Consider the following 22,183-nt stretch of genomic DNA (forward strand, 5'->3'; position numbering starts at 1 on the left):
CATAGCGGGTACTAGAGTGCTGCTAGGCGGTTGCTATGGTATCCCAAGTGGTTGCTATGGTGTTGCTATGAGGTTGCTGTGTGATCTCAATAGGTTGCCAGGGTTTTGCAAAGCAGTTGCTATGCTATCCTAAGTGGTTACTAGGGTGTTGCTAGGCGGTTACTGTGCTATCCTAATTGGTTGCTAGGGTGATGCTAGGCTGTTGCTGTGGTATCCTAGGTGTTGCTACATGGTTGCTATGGTATCCCAGATGATTGCTATAGTGTTGCTATGATGTTGCTGTGGGATCTCTAGTGGTTTAGTGGTTTTTGAGATGTTGCTAGGTGGTTGCTATGGTATCCAAGGTTTTGCTAGAGTGTTGCTAAGCAGTTGCTATGTTGTCCTAAGTGGTTGCTAGGGTGTTGCTAAGCTGTTTCTGTGGTATTCTAGGTGATGCTAGGTGGTTGTTATGGTATCCCAGATGATTGCTTTAACAGTTGCTAGGGTGTTGCTAGGCAGTTGCTATGGTACCCCAAGTTGTTTCTATGGTGTTGCCATGAGGTTGCTATGGTATCCCAAATGGTTGCTAAGGTGTAACTACGTGGTTGCTATGGTATCCCAGGTGGTTGCTATGGTTTTGCTAGGTCAAGTGGTTACTAGGGAGTTGCTAGGCGGTTGCAAAGGTATCCTAGGTATCCTTACTAGAGAGTTGCTGTTGTATCCTATATAGTTATATATACCTATATGACTTGTATCGTTGTGACATAAGCTGAGTGCGCAAATTTTGGCCCCCCTTCATTCCTACGGTAAAAAAAATTGTCATTACGTATCATTACGATCGTACGATACCGTATATTGGTTCAAACAGCTGTATAGAAGCACACCATTCCCAATCAGATAATCACTAATTACACAGTTACATAATTTATTCCATTTACATTCAGTCTAACTTCTTTATCTACAGGTTTGAGTCTGCACTAAAGTGGGTGAACTTAAGAAGGGAAAAAGAGCATCGAGTAGCAATAACACCTCACAAACAATCAGCATAAAGGCGCTTCGGCACCTTTGATGCTACAAACAAAACTCTAATCAGAATGAATGACGCCAGGCAAACTTGATTACTAACATATGCGAGTCGAGTGTAAGTCTTGTTCTTTGGTGTAAAAATGAGATTGGCTTAAAATTCAGGTCACACACTGACCTGAGACACACAGCTGATAATGTCCTGTCTGTCTGAAACCTCGTCTTTTCATCGTCCTTCAGACTGGCCACCGGAGTCCAGCTGGGAGCCTTTCTGGCATTTCAATCATCTTGGTAGCACTGCTGGTGTTGCATTTTTATGTCTTCCTTTTTGTTCAGATTCATGACCTGAACAGATAAACTTCTATTTACACTCTAAACTCAGAGAGTCTTCAGATGGTTATCCTCACTTCATTATTCACTGTCATACCTGCAGAATATCCACCTCAGTTTCATACTAGATACATAATAAAACAAACTCCAGCAGCACTGCTGTGTCTGATCCACTTGCACCAGCGCAACACACACTAACACACCACCACCACGTCAGTGTTACTGCAGTGATGAGAATGATCCACCACCCAAATAGTACCTGCTCTGTGAGGGTCCATGGGGGTCCTGACCACTGAAGAACAGGGTAAAAGGGGGCTAACAAAGTATGCAGAGAAACAGATGGACTACAGTCTGTAACTGTAGAACTACAAAGTGCACCTATATAGTAAGTGGAGCTGATAAAATGGACAATGAGCGTAGAAACATGGGGGTGGTCATAATGTTATGCCTGATCGGTGTGTGTGTATATATATATATATATATATATATATATATATATACCTCAAAAAGGTATACTGCACCGTGGCATGTGCCCTTGACCCAGCCAGTTCCCACGTTCTTTTAAAAAACATTTCTGATAACCTAGTAAGTAAGAGGTGAGAGGTAGTAGCAGTAACTCTGCTTAGTTCTAGTTCTCTTTAATGTCCTGTGACCACACCAGCTCTACACTGTCGACTGTCTCCAGAGCGTCAGATCAATTAACTTTGACTGATACTGATGCCCGGAGAACGCAGCTCATTAAGAAGTGCGCTGACCCACTGACCCAAACTCCATTGTCTCTGAGCGACCTACTTGGCACGAAGCACAAAATCGGGGACTATATGTTTGATTCACACACTCGCTGACATTCGAGGCCCAGAATGAGAAGTAAGTGCTGTAAACAGTGCTAGTATGTGATGTGCTGTGATCACTAATATACAGGGAATAAAAGATCTGCAGTGTTCAGTTGAGACAGAGCTGCATTCCTGTGGAACCTCTCAGCTTCTGTAATTACAGCGTTTATTCCTGGAGTCCAGCCTTCCTTAATTGGGTTTCTGTCCAAGTCACATTTAATTACGCTGTTAATTGGAGCTAGGTCAAAGGTTAACTGTTTCACTGGTAGTGTAACGCTTAAGTTCATGGAGGCCATGTGCTTGTAAATGTGCTGGGGTAAGTCCTGATTAATCGAGAATATAACATGATTTTACCTGGTTGCTGTGGGATCTCAAGTGGTTGCTATGGTATCCCAGGTGGTTGCTAAGGCGTTGTTATGTGGTTGTTGTTTTATCCCAAGTGGTGGCTATAGTTTTTCTAGGTTGTTGCTGGGGTATCCCAAGTGGTTGCTAGAGAATTGCTAGGTGGTTGCTATGGTATTCCTGATGGTTGCTAGGTGGTTGCTCTGGTATCCCAAGTTGTTGCTAAGGCGTTGCTATGTGGTTGTTATGGTATCCCAAGTGGTGGCTAGAGTTTTACTAGGTTGTTGCTGGGGTGTCCCAAGTGGTTGCTAGGGTGTTGCTAGGCGGTTACTATAGTATTCCTGATGGTTGCTAGTAGGTTGCTCTGGTATCCCAGTTGGTTGCTTGGGTGTTGCTGGGTTGTTGCTTTGGTATTCCAGGTGGTTGCTAAGGGTGTTGCTAGGTGGTTGCTATGGTATCCCAGGTGGTTGCTAGGGGTTTGCTAGGCAGTTGCTATGGTATCCTAGGTGGTTGCTAGGGAGTTGCTGGAGGTTGCTGTTGTATCCTATGTGGTTAATACGGTGTTGCTCATGGACTTGTACCGTCATGACATGAGCTGGGTGCACAAACTTTTGCCCCCATTCGTTCCTATGGGAAAAAATTGTCATCTAACGACGATTGTACGAAAACCATACATTGGATCAAACAGCTGTATACAGGCATACCGTTCCCAATCAGACTGAACATTCCGGAGTTGGAGTTTTTTTTGGAAGTTGGATATGATTTTCATTTCTGAGGTCAAAATTAAAGTAAATTTAATTAGCATTTTCAAATTTGCATTTGTATCTGAAAAAAGTCATGATACAATAAAAATGTAAGTGTGTATATACACAACACAATATTATTATATTATTAATATCAAAATACTTCTTTTTACATCAAAATACATCAATATGTTTAATAGGCTTTAATCATTCAATCAAGTAACGTGTTAAAAAATGGAATAGACACAGTTTGAAATTGTACATCCGTCCAGCATGGTGGAGGTAGTGTTAAGACATGGGCATGTATGGCTGCCAATAGTACTGGTACCTTTGTATTTATTAATGATGTGACTGCTGGCAAAAGCAGCACAGTGAATTCTGAACTATATATATATACTGACACTTTCTAATGGCTTTAAATGTTTAGCAGAACAATGCTGCTCAGCTTTACCCCTGTCAGACCAGACGTCCCACTGAGGGGATGGAATTCTTTGTTGTTTTCCGAGCATCACTGCTTCTCAGTTCTTTGTGAGATGTTGAGCTGACTAACAATCAGCAGTGTGACAGTACGGTACATTTTCTTCTTCCATCAAAAGGCAGAAGAGGCTAAATATAGATCTGAGCACTTTAAACTAAATGACATAGGATGGCAAACTCATCTGGGGTGTAGTGATCGTGCAGTTTTAAAGGCTGTAGAAAATAACTACAAATCTGTTAGAGCTTCAGGATATCAGGGGGCCTCAGGTTTGACCTAAGCCTGGATTAATTAGGATTTTTAATGGTGAATCAGCATTTAATGGTGCAGGCTCCACTGCTACCAGTGTGTACCATCTGGTATACCGGTTGAAATCCTTCCTCATGTCTTATATAGTGTTATATAGTGTAGTTATAGTGATACACGGCAAATAAGTGCAGATAACGAGGGCGTACAAAAGTGCACCAGCCCATTTAGCTGAGTGTCTGAGTCAGGGATGAGTTATTCACATTTCAAATGAAAATGAAAACACAGCAGACCCTCCGTCACCTCCCGCTGTCTAGTCCATTACATCTGACGTAGTCCACTTTATATTTGAGGCAGTGAACATAGATGACCGTGGAGCAGCTGGTACTGAAGGATGCGCGACTCTAATATTTTCCAAATTCAAACAGTGTCTGATGGTCGGTGTGGCAACTGTATTGTGACGCATGTATGAGACGAATAACTTGAGAAGTGAGACGAACCTGAAGTCGGCTGCTTATTTGAATTTGTTCCACCTTAAATGGTGCAGTAATTACATTTAGCCAGAATGGAACTGCTGCTTCATTTAAGGTGGAACGGAAAATTTGATCAAAAACTGGCGAATACGAAGCCAACTTCAGCCTCGTAGAAACGAAGACAAGAAACTGCATTTCACCATTTTTGCCAGGCCTGCAGGGCTGTATTGAGGTTTCTCTATATATTGTTCAGTTTTGTTTGTACTATTTTGCACAATAAAAACAATTCTGATTTACTTTGATTGTTAATAATAATAATAATAACAATGATATAATAGTAATGTTAGTAATAATCCACTGCTAACCTATATGGTATGGTGTCATTGCCAAGCAGCAATGGACCATCGAAAGAGGAGAAGAATGTTCGGCCCATCGCTGTAAATTAACTTTTTGTTGTCTAACAATGAACATATGATAACGCAGCACCACAACTTTTTTTTTACCCTGGAATATCAATTTTTGGCCATACAACCTGATACTGATTGCAGGCCTGGTCATGTCTGGGAAACAGACACTGAGGCTCCAGCTCAGCTTCCTCCAGCTTCACAGCATGTTGAATCACATTTTATCAGTTGATTTTAGAAATTTCAGAATCTCAAACATCTTTATTTTCAAAGGAACGTCTGTTCTGGCTTGATCCGTGTTGGCGTTATCTCGCGTTTGATTTCTGATGGCTTCTGGTCCCGTGGGTAGATTTACAGGCATATCACTTCAACCATCTCTCCCTGTCTCTGCTCTCAGGCGCAGGATAAGAAGAAAGCCTTGGAGGAGACCAAAGCCTACACCACCCAGTCTCTGGCCAGCGTGGCCTACCAGATCAATGCCTTAGCCAACAACGTGCTGCAGCTGCTGGACATCCAGGCCTCGCAGCTGCGCCGGATGGAATCCTCCATCAACCACATCTCCCAGGTCAGCCTGCCGCCGTCGCCATGCCAGCGCTTCCACAACAAGCCAAATGGTTCTTCCCCCAAAGCCTTGGGGGTGTTAGGGGGGCTTTTGGTTTGAATAAGTCTCTTATTTCCAATGAGTTAACTTGTGGCTTGTATTCACACTGTCATGCTGTCATGTGAGCTTATGAGGATTCTGAGTTTGGAGAGAATGACTGAAACTCTGTGGTGAAGGAGTAGTTTGGCTACTTGTTTACTTTAAATTTACACATTTTTATGATTAAAAAAAACCTTTGTTAGCTATGCAACTTGCTTTTGTCCTTACTTTTAGCTATATTAGCCTTGCAGCTTCAGTAATTAATTTGATAACATAATTTGATCTCTGTGGGAAAATGAACAGACAGCACCGTTAGCAGAGAACTTGTAGAGAGGAGAACTCCCGCTCTGTAATGTCCTCTGGGTTTCTCAACCGCTAGAGGGCGCTCCCGAGCAGGTCCAAAATGAATGGGTTAAGATGGAGCATTTGAGTAAAATCCTAGTTTATAAATGCTTAAAGATTTTTAAGATAAAAGAATGCATTTATATCCCAAACACAGAACAGCATAAAACGTTTTAACACTGCTGTTATATTTTTAAACACTTTTGAACACGAGTTATAGTTTAAAATGACCTACATGTACATTCATGACATCAGTGAGCGCGAACAGCCAATGAGCTACTCCGCTCGCCAACCAATCAGCACTCAGTAGCACTAATGTTAGCGTTCTGCTGCCCAAAACCCGTTTGCTGTATAAAAAATGAAACATACAGGTGAGTCTTCTTTGCTTTTTTAGTGAAATACGTCCTTCTACTTTCTAAAATGAAAGGAAAGTTCTGGGCGAGTGATTAGAAACTATTTTAACTTTTTGTTTTTAGCCGTTTAGCTCCATTCACCCCCATTCATTGAGGACTTGCAGTGTAATTCCCAAACAGTGGCTAGAGGGAAATATAAAAATATTTAAAATATATTTATATTTTTCTATATATTAAAATATTGTAAATGTTGTCGATTACGCTGTGCTAGATTGGTTGCAGCTGTATAAGCTGCTAAAATTATTTACTAAACAAATTTACAAAATAAACACTTTAAAAAAGAAAGGAAGGAAAAATGAGTGAATTGGGCTGTGAGTGAAAAATGAGCGCTGAAAAGTGGGATTTTATTCCAGCCACCCTGAAACGCTGAGCAAAAAGCAGGTGGGCCACCAGCTTTGCTGTCAGGGGGCCAATGGTAGCCCACTATCCTCTTACTACCTGGGAATAAAAGTATAAACATTAAGGTTGGGTAATATGGCAATATTTATCATTATCGTGCTAAATTAGCCCACAATGTTATACCACAATAGACTTTTCAGAGCATATCAGGGAAATCATAAGTACTTATGATTAAAAACACATCTGAACTGCATGTTTGTTTACAAAGACAATATAGTTAGTCCTGTTTAACTGTATTGAGTGCAGCTCTGTGTGTGAAGTGTTGAATATAAATCATTGTATTCACAGTTTTTAATGGTATTTTTAAATGTGGCGTTAATTTATCTGTTCAATCTAATCGCATATCAGGAAAAAATAAATATTGTAACATATTGTGTATGTGAAAACTTCTTGAAGTATCATGATATGACTTTTTTGCCGTATCGCCTAACCCTAATACAGATTATCATACCTTGTCTTCATGTGTAGAGGTCAACAAATGTGAAGGATTTGAAACATTTATTTTTTAAGGTTTTGAACTGAGACAAAAGCCACTGTTTATAGCAACAGCTACTGCGCAGAAGCAGCGAAAAGTGCTGGTCGACCTGCTGAGAACTGGTCCTCTTTTCTGGACCAAACAGGAACGTTCCCATGTCCCCTGCCAGGATGTCTAGACATGACCGATCAAATCGCAAAAGGCACTTTCAGAAATGTTAAGTGGATTCTCTTGATAATTTGGAGACATTTGGTTGGCATTTTGTCCTCTGAGCTCAGGGACAACGGGGAAGTGGTTTGTTGAGCACTTTTCAGTTTGAGACGTATCATAAAATCTCTTGGTCCAGCAGATTGTGCTTTTGTGAGCATATAGTAGAAACGTTTCCATCACTTTTTCTTAGGGATACATAAAAAAATTTGATATTACAAAGCAGTATTTGATCATCCATTTATTTAGAATTTATCTAGAAGAGCAGGATGTTTAGGTGACACTGGGTTACTATGACCCACATTTTATTTGTTTTACTGCATTTATATCCCTTTATAAATAACAGTTTATTTCTCCGTAAAGCTAATCCAGCAGATCTAGTCCCATTTTTCACATTTTATAAATGCATAGGCCCACAAATCCCATTTCGATGCCGCCCTGCTTTGTGCCTCTATCAGTAAAACCAATGTTTATTGTTTGACCTTTATACAGGTCAGTAAACTAGAGTTAAAGTGCAAGTAATGGTCTGATGGGTAACAGTCAGTTAGAAATGTGCAGGCTGGCCAGTTTTGATGTTCGAGTATGTGAGGTCAGGTACTGCTGTTGGACTAGAAAGCCTGGCTTAGATGTTCCAGTTCATCCCAAAGGTGTTCAGTGGGGTTGAGGTCATGTGGAGGCCACTGGAGCTCCTCCACACCAAACTTGCCAGACCATGTCTTTATGGAGCTCACTTTGTGCACAGGGGCTCAGTCAAGCTGGAACAGGAAAGGGTCTTTAACAACCACCAAGTTATAATTGACCAAAATGTATTTGTGTTGTAGCATTAACCTCACTGGAACCCTGAAAAACAGCCCCAGCCCATTATCCCTCCTCCACCAAACTTTACTGTTACCACTATGCATTCTGGTAGGTAACGTTCTCCTGCCATCTACCAAACCCAGATTCATCCATCAGACTGCCAGATAGTGAAGTGTGATTCATCACTTCAGAGAACACGTTTCCACTGCTGCAGAGTCCAGTGGCGGCGCGCTTTACACCCCTCCAGCCGACACTTGGCATTGCGCATAGTGATCTTAGGCTTGTGTGCAGCTGCTCAGCCATGGATACCCAGTTCATGAAGCTCCTGACCCACAGTTTTTGTGCTGATGTTGCTTCCAGAGGCAGTTTGGAACTCTGTAGTGAGTGACGCGACAGAGGACAGGCCCACTACGTGCTTCAACACTCTGTGGCCCCACTCTGTGAGTTTACATACCGCTTTGTGGCTGAGCTAGATGCTTCCATTTCACAATAGCAGCACTTACAGTTGTCTGGGGCAGATCTAGCAGGACAGAACTTTCACAAACTGACTTGTGGCAGAGGTGGCATCCTATGGCAGTGCCACGTTTAAAGTCACTGAGCTCTTCAGTATGACCCATTCTACTGCCAGTGTTTGTCCATGGATGCTGCATGGCTATGTGCTTGGTTTTATACACCTGTTAGCAATGGGTGTTGCTTAAAAACACCTGAACTAAAAAACTAGGAGGCCGTAAAGTGTGTATTTCCTGTCTTTATGGTGTAGAACTTGACTGTCCCTGTAGACATTGTTTACACTGGCCTTGCAATACTGATGCAGCAGATGGCTGCAATATGCAAATGAGTCTTCTAACATATCCCAGTGTTTGTACTGTGTGCTGTGAGCGTCAGTCATCACAGTTCTAGAGGATAGTTACTGTTGGTTGTGATGAAACATGGTGAATTTCATGTAATTCAGCAAAACACAAGCCAGTCTTTAACCATCATGTTCTAGATTCATCAGTGAGCTTTTAATATATAGCGAGGCAGTCGTGGTATTCAGAGTGTAATTACTAGTACGTTGGCCATATCGTGCAGCTCGAGAACAGACTAATCATGGTAAGTTGTATTTATTTTATCAAATGCTCTGAAAGAGCTCAGTATGTTATTGCAGCGTATGTGAACTCTGCCCACATTCACGCGTGGTAGACCCATTTCCTGTGTCCCCCCTGTACACACATGCAAAATGCCTATTTTCACACAGTGACACCTTCTATTATGCGGCGACTGACATCTGCAATCACGAGCTATAAATATATATAGATGAGCAGGTGTTGAAAGCAGAAACATGAGGGAACCTAAAGCTAGAAGTGGTGGCTAAGTGGTGCAGCTACATTTCATCTTAACAACCTAAATATGATTTCCACAGAACTTCTGCTTAAGTAGAGTGGTCAGAGTGGTCTTGATGTGAAACATGCCGTTAGACAACCTTACTTACTGCAGTGGTGGTGATAGGAACCAGGCATCAGCCTCTAAAAACTCCGTCACAGAAAGTTGTTACATGAAATGGTTATGAATTCACTGCCTGATGTCTGAGACACTGTTCTACAGTAGTTTTGAGAAGCTTTGGACTAAAACGTTTTAAATATATTTTAAAAATCCATGCATGGCATAGGGATGCATGCACGGTATTATAAGGCAAAATAGTCTTCAGAAATACTTAATTTTTCAGATTTAACACTATTTTACCGTCATTAATGTTAAGTATAAAATTCAGAGGACACATGTTGGTTCACTGGAGGTTTTTCATTGGCATATATTTGCAATGTAGGCATCACAACCCCAGATTCCTGTCACCACCACTGTAAAGACATTTAAGCTGGTCAGACCATTTTGAATGGTTTTACATCTCACTGTTTGAATTATGCAGAAATTTAGAAAAACTGGTGGAATTCCCCTTTAATAAGTCACAATATTTATTTTTCTGACATCTGATAAGTTAGAACAGACAAAGAAGTACGTTTAAAAAATACTATCAAAAATTATGAATACAATGATTAATATTCAACACTTTACACACTGCTGCACTAAACTAAACTATATCCACGATACCCTCAGAGAAGCATATTAGGGCATATTGTGGCATAATTTATCACAGTAACACAGTAGTAAATGCTGTCATACTGCCCACCTCATATCTGGTTAAATTACATGTTTTATTGATTTTCTAAGTGAAAATATATGGAACAAAATTAAGAAACATTTTTCAGCAAATTCTACATCATAATTTCTGTTTTCTTGCCGAGTTTAACGTATTGGAAAAAAATATAATATAAAAGATAATATTTGTGAAAATATTCCCGTTAAATTCAGCAAATAATTGTGCATTAAATGTGCAGAAGTGTGTGCGTTGTAGTTGATTCCCACTTAGAAAATCAATCAAACACATTACGCACCCTAAATTTCTTCTATGTGTGCCCACCTTAAAACTTTATGCTAGCATTTCACTCATAAGTGTGTATCAGATTACTGAGAAGCTTTTCCATCTCTATTTGTTTCTTTGTAGACTGTGGACATCCATAAAGAGAAAGTTGCGAGACGAGAGATTGGGATTTTGACCACAAACAAGAACACGTCCAGGACCCACAAGATCATTGCCCCTGGCAACATGGAGCGACCAGTGCGTTACATCAGGAAGCCCATAGATTACACCCTGCTGGACGATGTGGGCCACGGTGTTAAAGTGAGTACACTGTCTTGGATTGAAAGAGAGAGAAATCTAGGTCCAAATGGATCTTTAGTTGCTGAACATCTGACAAAATTCTCCTAAAATGCTTATATATATGTGTGAATTATATTTTTTGGTGAAAGTGCTGTAATTCTTGACACATTTAACGGGATTTACTTTGTCAGTTTAATCTCTGTATTCCATTCAGGTAGACCTACTTTAGATTATGCAGTCCATCCCTAATCCTGCTCACCCCGAGGTCATGTGGTAATAGTGTCTCCTAGGTCTCGTTTGAATGCTTGGTTAGGCCTGTTTACCCCATGGGCTTAGTAAAGCTCCTGAGGGCCCCCCCCAGACCATGAAGATGTCATTAAAGCGTTTGACCTGGTGCTCATCAAACGTGGCCCTCCTGCCAGTCAGTTCTGAGCGGCATCCTTACTTCGGCTATTATTCATTCAAACAAGTCTGTGCTTAATTAGATACTGGTCTAGCTTCCTTGTGCTCCCCACGATGCATGTAGTCACCAGTTATTATGCATTCTGGAGTTACAGCCTAATTTTTCTGTTTGTAAAGAGTGGTTGTGTTTAGTTAGATTCAGATATTCAGGGTGACTGACCCAGAGTAGTGTCAGGAATACATGATTCGGTGCGGTGTACCTCAGGGACCAGTTCTAGGTCCATTTATATTCTGAAAGAGGAGAACAGTCCTGCTTGGATTTGTATCCTTAAAAGAACAGACAGCTATTTGTAGGTACTAAATTTAGGTTTGCTAGTATTTGCTGCTTCGGGTACAGAGATGAATAGCTGCAAAACGTTTTTGCCACCTTGGTTTAACCCTTTATGTTCAATTTCTGAATCCTGTTGTTGTGTTTATTTGGTCACTGAATACATGATTGGGCGCGGTGTACCTCAGGGACCAGTTCTAAGTCCATTTATATTCTGAAATAAGAGAACAATCCTGCTTGGGTTTATTTATTTTTTTTTTTTTAAAAAAGACAGCTATTTGTAGGTACTAAAATTAGGTTTGCTAGTATTTGCTGCTTCAGGTACAGAGATGAATAGCTATTTTTGTTAATTGAATTCAAATTAATTGTAAATATTGTGGCTGCACCATCATACTAAATGTATTATCTGTACAGTTAATCTTTTATATGAACTAAATTAAATTATGCGACATGATTCATTAAAGGGCGGAACCACATTTGTCTCGTTGACAAAATAAATGAGTGTTTCTCTGATACTTATAATTACAAACAGCTCAGACAATTAGAACTGACATTTATGTGTTTATCCCTTAATTTTATTTCCAGTTGGCTCTGGCCTTTTAACTGTCTCTTTCCTTTTGCCTCGTAGCCCAGGAAGGTCTTAGTGCTTCATCATTCTGTGTACATGATTAAAAGGCTTTTGTGTCGCTCCTCTTTACTCACTTTTCCTTATTGAGTTGAAGTAATAAGTAAACATGTGTCTCTTTTCTTTCTCACTGCAACCCGCTTAGTGGCTAAAAGCAAAGGTAAGTGCATTCTTACATGACTCATAGTGTTTTGAGGTTTCCCAGCTGTCACAGGCTGCAAAGCGCTTTTGTCATCTTGGTTTAACCCTTTATGTCCAATTTCTGAATCCTGTTGTTGCGTTTATTTGATATGTAAAGAACGTGATCCAACAATTCTAAAAAAAAAAATCATTTTGAGTCACAAACTACCGTTTTGAACAAGTAAACACATGAGTAGGAGCATATAGTTGTGTGCAAAATTAATTTTTTTTAAAAAAAAAAGTCAAATTACACCTTTTGTTGAGTTTCTAAGAGAAAATGTTAACACATCCTCTACAGAAAACACACTTAAATGTGACATTTTTCTGCAAATGTTAGTGAGCAGTTTCTGTTTATCTGCTGAGTATTACACACTGAAAAAATATGAAACTTACAGTATAATATGTACCATAATTTTTGCATGTGCCACATTTTATGCACATATTTTATTTTTCCAAAATTCAGCAAATAAACAGTAATTGTGCCTTAAAATGTGCAGAAGTGTGCTCTCTGTCGAGGACGTGTCATTTATTTTCACCCTATTCATTTGAACAGGGGTGCCAGAACTTTTGCATGTGACTGTAAGTAGCGTTTTATTGTTACTGTGATTAAACAAATCAAGGACCACCCCTCGGTGATCTGAACTGGGCTCTGAATGAGCTCACATGCTCACTCTGAACATCTGTGCACTCAAGAATGAAAAGCTAATGCATCTTTTATACAGCGATAGGAAACGAAGGGAAATTGATTTAATGATTTTACTGTCGCGCACACTGTGAGAAATAAAGGTTCTGTCCAGGAACATTTTTCATTCTTTGAAGTACAAACAATGTAAATGTTCCCTCAAAGGTACAACAGTGGTTTTAAGGTCTGATTGTAAACCTTAAATAAGTTTTTCCAGGTGAAAAGTTCGTATTTGTACCTTTTCATAACCGAATGTTTTAAAACAGAACAGTAAAATAAAAGCCTGGAGACGAGACGGGGTGTGTGGAGTCAGTACAGCTTAGAACATATCATTTCAGTGGATTATGGTTCAGTTATGTTCCCTGACTAAAGGTACTGAGATGGACCCTTGAGGGTTCCACCCCAGTGACAAGAGTGACAGTTTACTACCTTTTTGAGAGTGCATGTATGATTATCATTGTATTTGTACATGCGAATTTATATAAAGCTGAACTTCACGGCCTGCACCCCTTATAATATGATGGAGACCCCATGTGTCAAACACCTGCGGGCCATAACACGCCCATGGCACAATCCTAATCGGCCTGCAAATTTATTTTATTGTTTATTAATATTAGCACAGTGAGCTGCACTACAGTCCCCAGCATGCACTGCAACAATGTGTCTGCTACCTCCCACCCCTAACAACAGTCTATGGGACAGCGGTTACACCACATGAAGAAAAGATGCAAGGTGTGTAGTTCAAGCAGATGGGCAGGTTTAAAAAAAGAGGTTTGACATGTTATGTGTTGCTTTCTTTAATAGTTTAAATATTCCTGTAATATTTTAAGGTTTACTACAAGTGCCTACATTTTGCTGTGGTTGCCTTTTGGGTGTATTTTGAATGACCAATGGCCAGTTTGGGTCATTGATAAGATTTTTATTATGGCCCATTGAGTGGTTGAGTTTGACACCCATGATATTGACCATCATTTTTACATTTGGGTAAATGGCTGTTCAGTTATTTACCATTTTCAGTACTGCATAGTAATTATAATCATGAAAACAGTTTAGAGTTGTAATATTTTCCAGAAGAAGCAAATTCCCATTCGTAAACAAGATTCCGATCGTATCCATCACAACACTCATCATATCACCTCCTTTGTAAGCGAATGTACTGCGTCTTCTGAAAGACAGACTGTGGATAAATGCCTGAGATGTTGTAAAGGTGTATGAATATCATCTTGATGGTGAACATTCATCTCCATTTTCCTCATTTTTCCAGCAAGGGAACAGCCAGCCTGCCAGGGCAGCGGGAGGGACTTTATCAAGGACTAATCCACCCACACAGAAACCACCAAGCCCACCCATGGCAGGGCGGGGCACCCTGGGGTAAGTCATTTCTGTGACTGATGAGGGCTTTCTATGTAGCAGTTGAGTAGTTTGTGTTTCTTCACTGCTTTTTAGCAGCGAACAGTCGAGTCCAGGTTCTGTTTTGAATTTTTTTCTAATTTAAAGGGGAATTCCACCAATTTTCCAAAATTTTTGAATTACTCAGTTGTTAAGATTTAAATGGAAAGTCATTTGGACTATTCTGATGTGAAATCATGCGTTGTAGAGAAACTCAGATTTCTTTACAGTGATGGCGATAGGAACCAGGGGTTGTTTTAGAGGGGTTCGTCTGCTCCCACCACTGTGAACAATTCTGACTCTGTACGTTTCTCTAGAATGGAGCACTTCACACCAAACCACTCTGAAAGACTTTGTTTATATCGTGAATTTAATATCTTAAACATTTGAATGCAAATGTATTAGCCTTAATGCATAAGGTTTTCATAACAAATCATACTATCAGCATGACAACCTGAGTGAAAAGTAGAATCTTTGAAATACCTACATGAAGTTCAGAATTTCATAGTATTTAGTGATCATTTTGCTTTAATGACAGTGTGTATTAGAGATTGCATTAAATTTAGGAACATAGGATCATCCTTCTCCTTTAAAGCTACTGTTTCAGAGATATCAGATGTTTTCAGAGATATTTTACAACAGTGAAAATGTATAAAATGCATATATTCAGTACATTAAAACTGGGAATTAAATATATGCGTATTATATGAAATGAGCTATAATGTCCCTTCTAGGATGAACGTCTGGAACGGTCACTCTTTAATACTGTAGTTTTATTAAGATAACCTGAGGTATGTGTGTCTCTCTCAGAAGGAACACACCCTATAAAACTCTGGAGCCCGTCAAGCCTCCGGTGGTGCCTAACGACTACATGACCAGTCCAGCTCGGCTAGGAGGTCAGAACAGCCCTGGACGCACAGCCTCGCTCAACCAGAGACCCAGGACACACAGGTGCATCATAAATAAGCAACACACCACATATTATTATGACTCTTATCAATCAGTAAAAACAGATAAAATACAGTTGACAGTGTAACATACAGACAGAAGCTGTATCTATCTGAGCATGAGCGCTCAAAGAACCCTTTAAAAGAGTGTACACAAATTTACCAAATGTTTCAGTAGTGACTGTTTCGGTGGTGACTTTAGACTTTAGCTCATTTTGAGCAGAACTCAGAAATGCTAGCCAGTACGTGACTAGCAAACACAGCTTTGAACAGCTGTGCACACATAAAATCAGGAAAAAAACAGGAAAAATTTCTTTAATTGCAGAAAATCGGTGTTTCGTTAGTGACAATTCTTAGTGTTCCGCACTGACTTTCGCTTTGGGACACTTTTACTTTAAAAAAAATGGGATCTAACTGTTCACCGTGTGGCCATGAGGAACAGGGATGCAGCCTCACTTCCTGCTCTGAAATGCGGGGGTGTGGCCAAAATAAGGCTCCGCCCACAGACTGAAACTCTGTGTCGGTAATGACGTGAAAACATGGGACAGCATTTGTAAATAAAGAAAAAAATTTTGTTTAAAATTCAAACTCATAAATCTAACTATTTCAGCTTCACTTTAAATTATCTTTATAAATAAACAGCATAGAAAAAAAATACAAAAAATTATTTGTAAATTTAACAATTATTTTTTCCCATAGAGAAAACCTGCTTAGATTCATAGTTCCTTACATGGACATAACACTGACCAGAGACTGACAAGACGACTTTAGAGGTCCATGAAAGCTTTTTTCCCGCCAATTAGCGTCTTAGCCTATAAAAAATCTAAACTCGTCTGTAAATAAGAGTTCTGACAAACTGTCTTTGATGGTGTTACACTGATGTTGGCAGTGCTGATGTTCATAACTGCCTGTCAGAGATTTGGACCCCGTCCAGCGAGTCCTCTTGGTTATAGCCGAGTGGTGGCCATGAATTCCATTCACTGCCATCTCCGCCTCCCTGTGGGCCCATTCAGTGCAGTGAAAGAGGGAGGAAGTCAATACGGCCTGAGTGGACAGTAAACCCTTCTATGCCTTTGATTACAGACTGCAGCGCTAGCGACAAAATGCTAGTAATGAATATTGGTGGTAAACATACCACAGCAGCGTAAACAATTCATATCTTAATGGCTCCTCATAAATATTTAGAATTTTACAGATGGAAAAAAATACGATTGTTTTCTTCCTTGCAGTGGAAGCAGTGGGGGCAGCGGTGGCCGAGAGAACAGCGGGAACAGCATGGGCATCCCTTTGGCTGTTCCAACACCCTCCCCTCCCAGCATGGCACCAGGTGAGAATGCTAACTATGCTAGCATAGGCTAACTGAGCTGTGGCACATTTTAGCAAGTTTATATTGATTTTAGCTTTGCCGCTAGTGAATTAGTAGATGTTAGGGTTGGAATTTGCCAAAATAAAAGTCAGCAACTGCAACTAGCTTATTAGCTAAGTGCAGGCCCAGATTGTCCTGTGGGTTTTCTGGGCATGTGCCCAGGGGCCTGAGCCACTAGGGGACCCCGTTGAGCAAATATGACAGCAATCGTGTGCCCAGGGGCCGATAACTTGGTGATCCGGGCTTTGCTATGTGACATGATTAGCTTTACTGTTGCTTTAAGTAGCTCAGCTCTGCTTGTCAGAGGAACAAAATAAGATATTCAAGCTGTTATTAAAGTATTTGTTGGCTTAACAGTGATATTAGCTGTATGATTCCTGTATTTATTTGATCTCTGGCCAGTTTAACTGACCCTTTTCTCTCTTAACTTTGCAGTGGTTCCCCAAGGTCCAGGTCTAGGGCCAGTTCCGATGTCCCAGTTCGGCACCATCTCTCGGCAGATTTCCAGGCACACCTCCTCCACCACCTCCTCCTCTGCCTCCATGGTGTCGGCCACAGGCACGTACCGCCGAGCGCCCTCCAGCTCCGCCCAGTTCTCCGTGCCCCAGCCACACCTTAATGGGGGTCCCACATACCCGCAAAACACAGGTGAGCACCTTTCAGTGTTGTAGTGTTGAGAAATTAACCCCACATTTTTTTCTTTTTAATATATCAAACTAGCAATTTTTAAAATACCACTTCTCCCATTTTGCTTCTTATTGGGGACAGATCACAATTTTGACCCCATCACTATCTGTGCCAGCGGCTGAATGACTTTCTTGCCTTGTCTTGCAAAAAGCAGAATTTCAGATGCAACAAATGACATGACCAGCATAAAAAAAATAAAATGACTAAAACAATGTTTTCTTTTTTTGGGATATGCAAACAGCGATGCCTGGTTGAAAAATTAAAACTAGACCTGAATGATTTAATTCATTTAAAATGAGTTTTTAGTAACATTTTCCAATTTAAGTGATTCAGTTCTCATTTCTGCAACGCAGCAAGATTTTAAGATAAATCTGTAAATAATGTGGGTTTTTTTACAGTTTTTTTTTCACCATCTGTATACTGTTGTCAGACTAAGTATTTGAAAGCTAATTATTAATATATGTATTATAAAATATAGTGTTTGCAATTTTATATAAGTATCATTAATGGTCACATTACCATAATGAGAAATAGGGTAAAAAATGGCAAAAAACTGTAAAATATAAAAATATTTTTCATCTCTACAACAATTCTAATTTATATTAGCGCCCCTATGGGATTCTAGTAGTATGTTAGCACTAAGCTAACAGCATTTTACATGAACATTCCTTGGCGAGGTTAAATACAGACATTTGAAGCTTGTAACTGACATTAACATATATTTGACCTTGTATGTAGCAGACCCAGCCACTGTACGTCAAAACGTGATTGGTTGATTCCTCTCTCAGTTCTTAGTTATGTTAATCTAACATGTAAGGCCTTCAGTTCAGCTCCTGAAGTCCTAACCAATGGGAGAGCTCACTTGGCTGTATCTACCAGGATACTACAGAGAAAACAATGCTGATTGGATAATTTTCCATTTAAGATTTTAGCCATTTTGTTTCCAATGAAAACATAGCAATGAAGTAAGAGCAGTAACACAATACCTGCAGCGATTAAATACAACAAGCCTGATGAATATATTTAATAAAAATTGAACAAAATTGCATATGCATATTTTTAAGTTCCCAGAATTCATTAGGCTTTTTAGTAGACCCTGAGGGTCCCTAATGCTAATAGGTGGGCACAAGCTTCTATTCATTGTTGGCCAGGTGTATTTAATGAGGCAGTGTGCCAGAGTCTGCAGTGTTTGGCCCACAAGGACTGGAGCTTGACACATTTGCTCTACAGGGAGCAAACTTATATGTCACTGTTGTCGGAAGAAAACCTTGTATCTCCAAAATGGTAACTTTACAGGAGAAGGAGAAAACCTACTTTGCTTTTAATGTAAGTCAATGGAACCAGACTTTTTATCACTTAATTTGGGCCGATTCTTTTGGTCCATTTACCGTAAAATTTACACACAATGTAAAGAGCAACAGACATTGTCAAATTATATCAAAAAACTGAAAAATGACAAAAATGGGGATACAAGGTTTTCTCCCGACAGCAGCGATATGCATTTTCAACATATTGGAGACAAATTAAACATAAAATATGAAAACATTTTAGCTTATTTCACTTAGAGAATCAACAAAATATGTCATTTGAACAGCAGCAGCCAAACTATTGTATACAGCTGTATGTTTCCCCCAAAACTGCAGCTTTTTCACAGCTTTCTGGCAGACTGTGTATAAACTGCTGTAGGGTTGATCATCTGCAGTCCTAACAACAGAAGCCATGTCTGCTCTTGTGCTTTGACTTTGCCCTGAAAACAACTGCAAGCAGCTTTCAGTGTTCTGCTAGATGTTCACTCTTTTCCCTGTTTGTTATTCTGTGTTTTCTTTGTGTCTCTGTGGTGGCGTTTGTGTATGTATGTGTGTGTGGGGGGGGGCTATGTGTTTGCGTGTGCTGTCCGCAGTGTCTGTGCCCCAGCCGCCTCCCCCCATGGTGCAGCTAACTCCCCAGATTCCTCTCACTGGCTTTGTGGCCAGAGTTCAGGAGAACAGTGAGTATTCTTCATTTGACAGTACACACAAACACACACACACACACACACACACACACACATTCACACTACTACATACTTCGGCTTTAATCTCACTCTGTCTCACACCTGGTCTCGCAAGCCAGACTTCTGAGAATCTGGTGCATTTTGTCCCTTAACGTCGCCCACTTTGACAGGAATGGGCAGTTTGACTGTCATACAAAATAGCCAACCAGAAACTGTTGTTGCGTTAGGGCAAGCGATTTTCAAAACAGGAAAAAAAATTAGAAAAGTAAACATGCAGGAAACACATCAGAATGGGGCGGCAAACATGTGAGGATGTCACACTCAAAAGCTACTAAACACTTTAAAGAAAACCCTCGAATACATTTTAAACACGTAATGCCAAAAACTTTTTTATTCCAGTGACTTTATATCTAAGGCTCAATCAAGGCAGGCAGAACGCTAGCAAAGTTTTTTTGTTGTTCCCGTCAGACAGATAAAACCTGCTGCAGTAGAAGTGCATTCATATGGCCGCTCAGATAGCAAACCAGAATGAAACTGACAAAATCTCAATAGTTCTTTATGAGGTGTTGGACCGTCTGAGGCTGAGACTAAGAGTAAGGCCCAGTTCACACATACTGCGTCTGGAAAGTCATGCATGTTAACTGGTCAGCGCTTTCACAAAGGCTGCGTGTGCGAAGTGGCAGAGCGTCCTGAAAATTAAACAGAGAACACAAGCTTAAAAACACTTTTTTTACATTTAATTTAATTCATGACAAAATCAGTTAATCTAGTTAATCATTCTGCGCTGCAGACAGATTTCCGGGTTGGTCTACACATTTTTTGCCTAATCACAAGTCAGAATGCTGCCAAGGACAAACAAGCATACCGTGTACTTTCATAAATGTGACCATTAATTCATCTGGAAACAGGAATGTCTGTATAACGTTCTTGCTGTTCAGCTCCGTGGCATAAACGCTGTATGTATGAAAGGCTAGCGTGTTCAAGCTGTAGCGCTCAGGCTGCCGCGTCGCTCACACCACGCAGAAGCAGTATGTGTGAATAAGGTCTAAGCCATGTGGCACATTAAGTGGTCAGCCTTCCATTCCCAGAGTTCTGGGTTCATATCCCAGCTAGGCTGTGTCCAGCGGTTGGTATGGTGCTGCGGGTAATACCACTGCCCTTTATATGGCGGGCTGAGGTCTGATTCCCTGCCCAGGCAAGCACACCACACTGTACCTTGGGCAAGACTCCTAACACTACATTTGCCTTTCTTTGTAACATAACCAAACTATAAGCTGCTCTGGACGAGAGTGCCGTAAATGTAAACATAATACCTGTTTGCATTCCACTTCTAAACTATATTCATACCAGCTTTGCCCACTGTGTTTAGATAGCGTGTGTATTCTCTTCTGGACACTCATCTCCAGCTCTTAAGCAGAACCTCAACCATTTAATTAACCAGTACATGGTGCCAGACTTGAAAATAAATGCCTGTTTGTGTACCTTGTACCTGGTTCTCCAGGCCTCACTATTGTCTAGTTAGATTATTATTGATTTGTTAGATCATTGTCAACATGATACATCATAGGCTTGGGCAACAAAAGAATAATAATCATCATAATCGAACCCTTGATTTCATAATCAATTTTTGAGTAATTGTTGATCTGGTAATAGGAACAAAGGTCTGGGCTTTCAGCTGCCACTTCAGTAGATGTAGAAGAAGTCTAGCCGTTCTCTTATGGCAGCATGTATGTATAGTATGTTTGTGGAACAGAGGTACCTGGCTTACTTGACTTCTAACACAGTTGTCTCTGCTGTTTCTTTAGTATCAGACAGCCCCTCCCCTCCCCCGCCCCCACTCCCTGAGGACACGCCCATGTTTGAGGAAGCGGCTCCGCCCCCTCCCCCTCCTCCTGTGGACTATGAGGAAGAAGACGCCTCTCTGGTGCACTATAATGACCCTTACGCTGACGGAGACCCTCACTGGGCCCCCAAGTCCTACATAGAAAAAGGTGGGCCTCCTTTTCACTTGTATTATAGTATTTTCTCAGTCTAGTGAACAATAGTCTGTAGAAATCTGTAATCACTGACAGCTTCATCTCCCTTCGTCTTCTTTTCTTTGAAGCAGTATTTGTTCATTATTATAGAGTAATGCTTACAGGACCCTGTAGGAAATATAGTCAGAGATGTGGACAGAAAGCACAGCTTCTTTAGTCAAACATGCAATTTGAATCTCTCCTGGGACAGGAGTCAAAATGACAGGAAATTGTTAAAGGCCTTGTTAGCTGCAAAGCAATCACTAGAAAATAGCCGTCCACTGCGTCCATTCGATTTCACGACTGGAACGACATAGTAGTGGAACAGCATGAAATGTTTTATTATGGAAAAACTGACTAAGTGCCTGAGAATTCAAACTGACAAATTCTGCTAGTTTTGGGTGAAATGGTCCGAGTTGAAAACACATTTAGGAATTTTAACAGACTTGGACTTTAGACTAAAGTCTTTTTTGCTTTAAGTGACCCTCGACCTTAATCTGTACCTTAATTATATGTGTTTTATTGAAACAAGTGATTGAACATTCCATTGTGTCATTAACAAAACAATCATAACACTACAGAAACTTTACCAAATGTTTCGGTTGTGACAGTTTTAGCTCATTTTGAGCAGAACTCAGAAACGCAGCCAGTACATGACCAGCAAACACAGCTTTGAACAGCTGTTCACACAGAAAATCATTATATTTATCATTAAAACACAAAAAAGTAATTGCAAAAAAAATGTGTTTCAG

The 22,183-nt window shown here is 40.3% G+C and overlaps 1 protein-coding gene across 4 annotated transcripts in view; it reads left to right on the top strand.

Annotated features, from left to right (window-relative positions):
* abi1b (abl-interactor 1b) overlaps window positions 1-22,183 on the top strand; it is a 30,390-nt gene that overhangs the window by 5,414 nt on the left and 2,793 nt on the right. The window contains exons 2-10 of one of the 4 annotated variants that reach the window (XM_036597102.1): window positions 5,246-5,413; window positions 10,662-10,838; window positions 12,318-12,332; window positions 14,299-14,405; window positions 15,234-15,374; window positions 16,600-16,697; window positions 17,172-17,384; window positions 19,324-19,410; window positions 21,222-21,407. In XM_036597102.1, coding sequence (XP_036452995.1) covers window positions 5,246-5,413; window positions 10,662-10,838; window positions 12,318-12,332; window positions 14,299-14,405; window positions 15,234-15,374; window positions 16,600-16,697; window positions 17,172-17,384; window positions 19,324-19,410; window positions 21,222-21,407 — 1,192 coding nt within the window. The remainder of the gene's footprint in view (window positions 1-5,245; window positions 5,414-10,661; window positions 10,839-12,317; window positions 12,333-14,298; window positions 14,406-15,233; window positions 15,375-16,599; window positions 16,698-17,171; window positions 17,385-19,323; window positions 19,411-21,221; window positions 21,408-22,183) is intronic. The other 3 variants (XM_036597104.1, XM_036597103.1, XM_036597105.1) reach the window with 3 other exon arrangements.

Source organism: Colossoma macropomum, unplaced genomic scaffold (assembly GCF_904425465.1).
Source record: "Colossoma macropomum unplaced genomic scaffold, Colossoma_macropomum, whole genome shotgun sequence".
In the NCBI taxonomy this organism is placed as follows: Eukaryota; Metazoa; Chordata; class Actinopteri; order Characiformes; family Serrasalmidae; genus Colossoma; species Colossoma macropomum.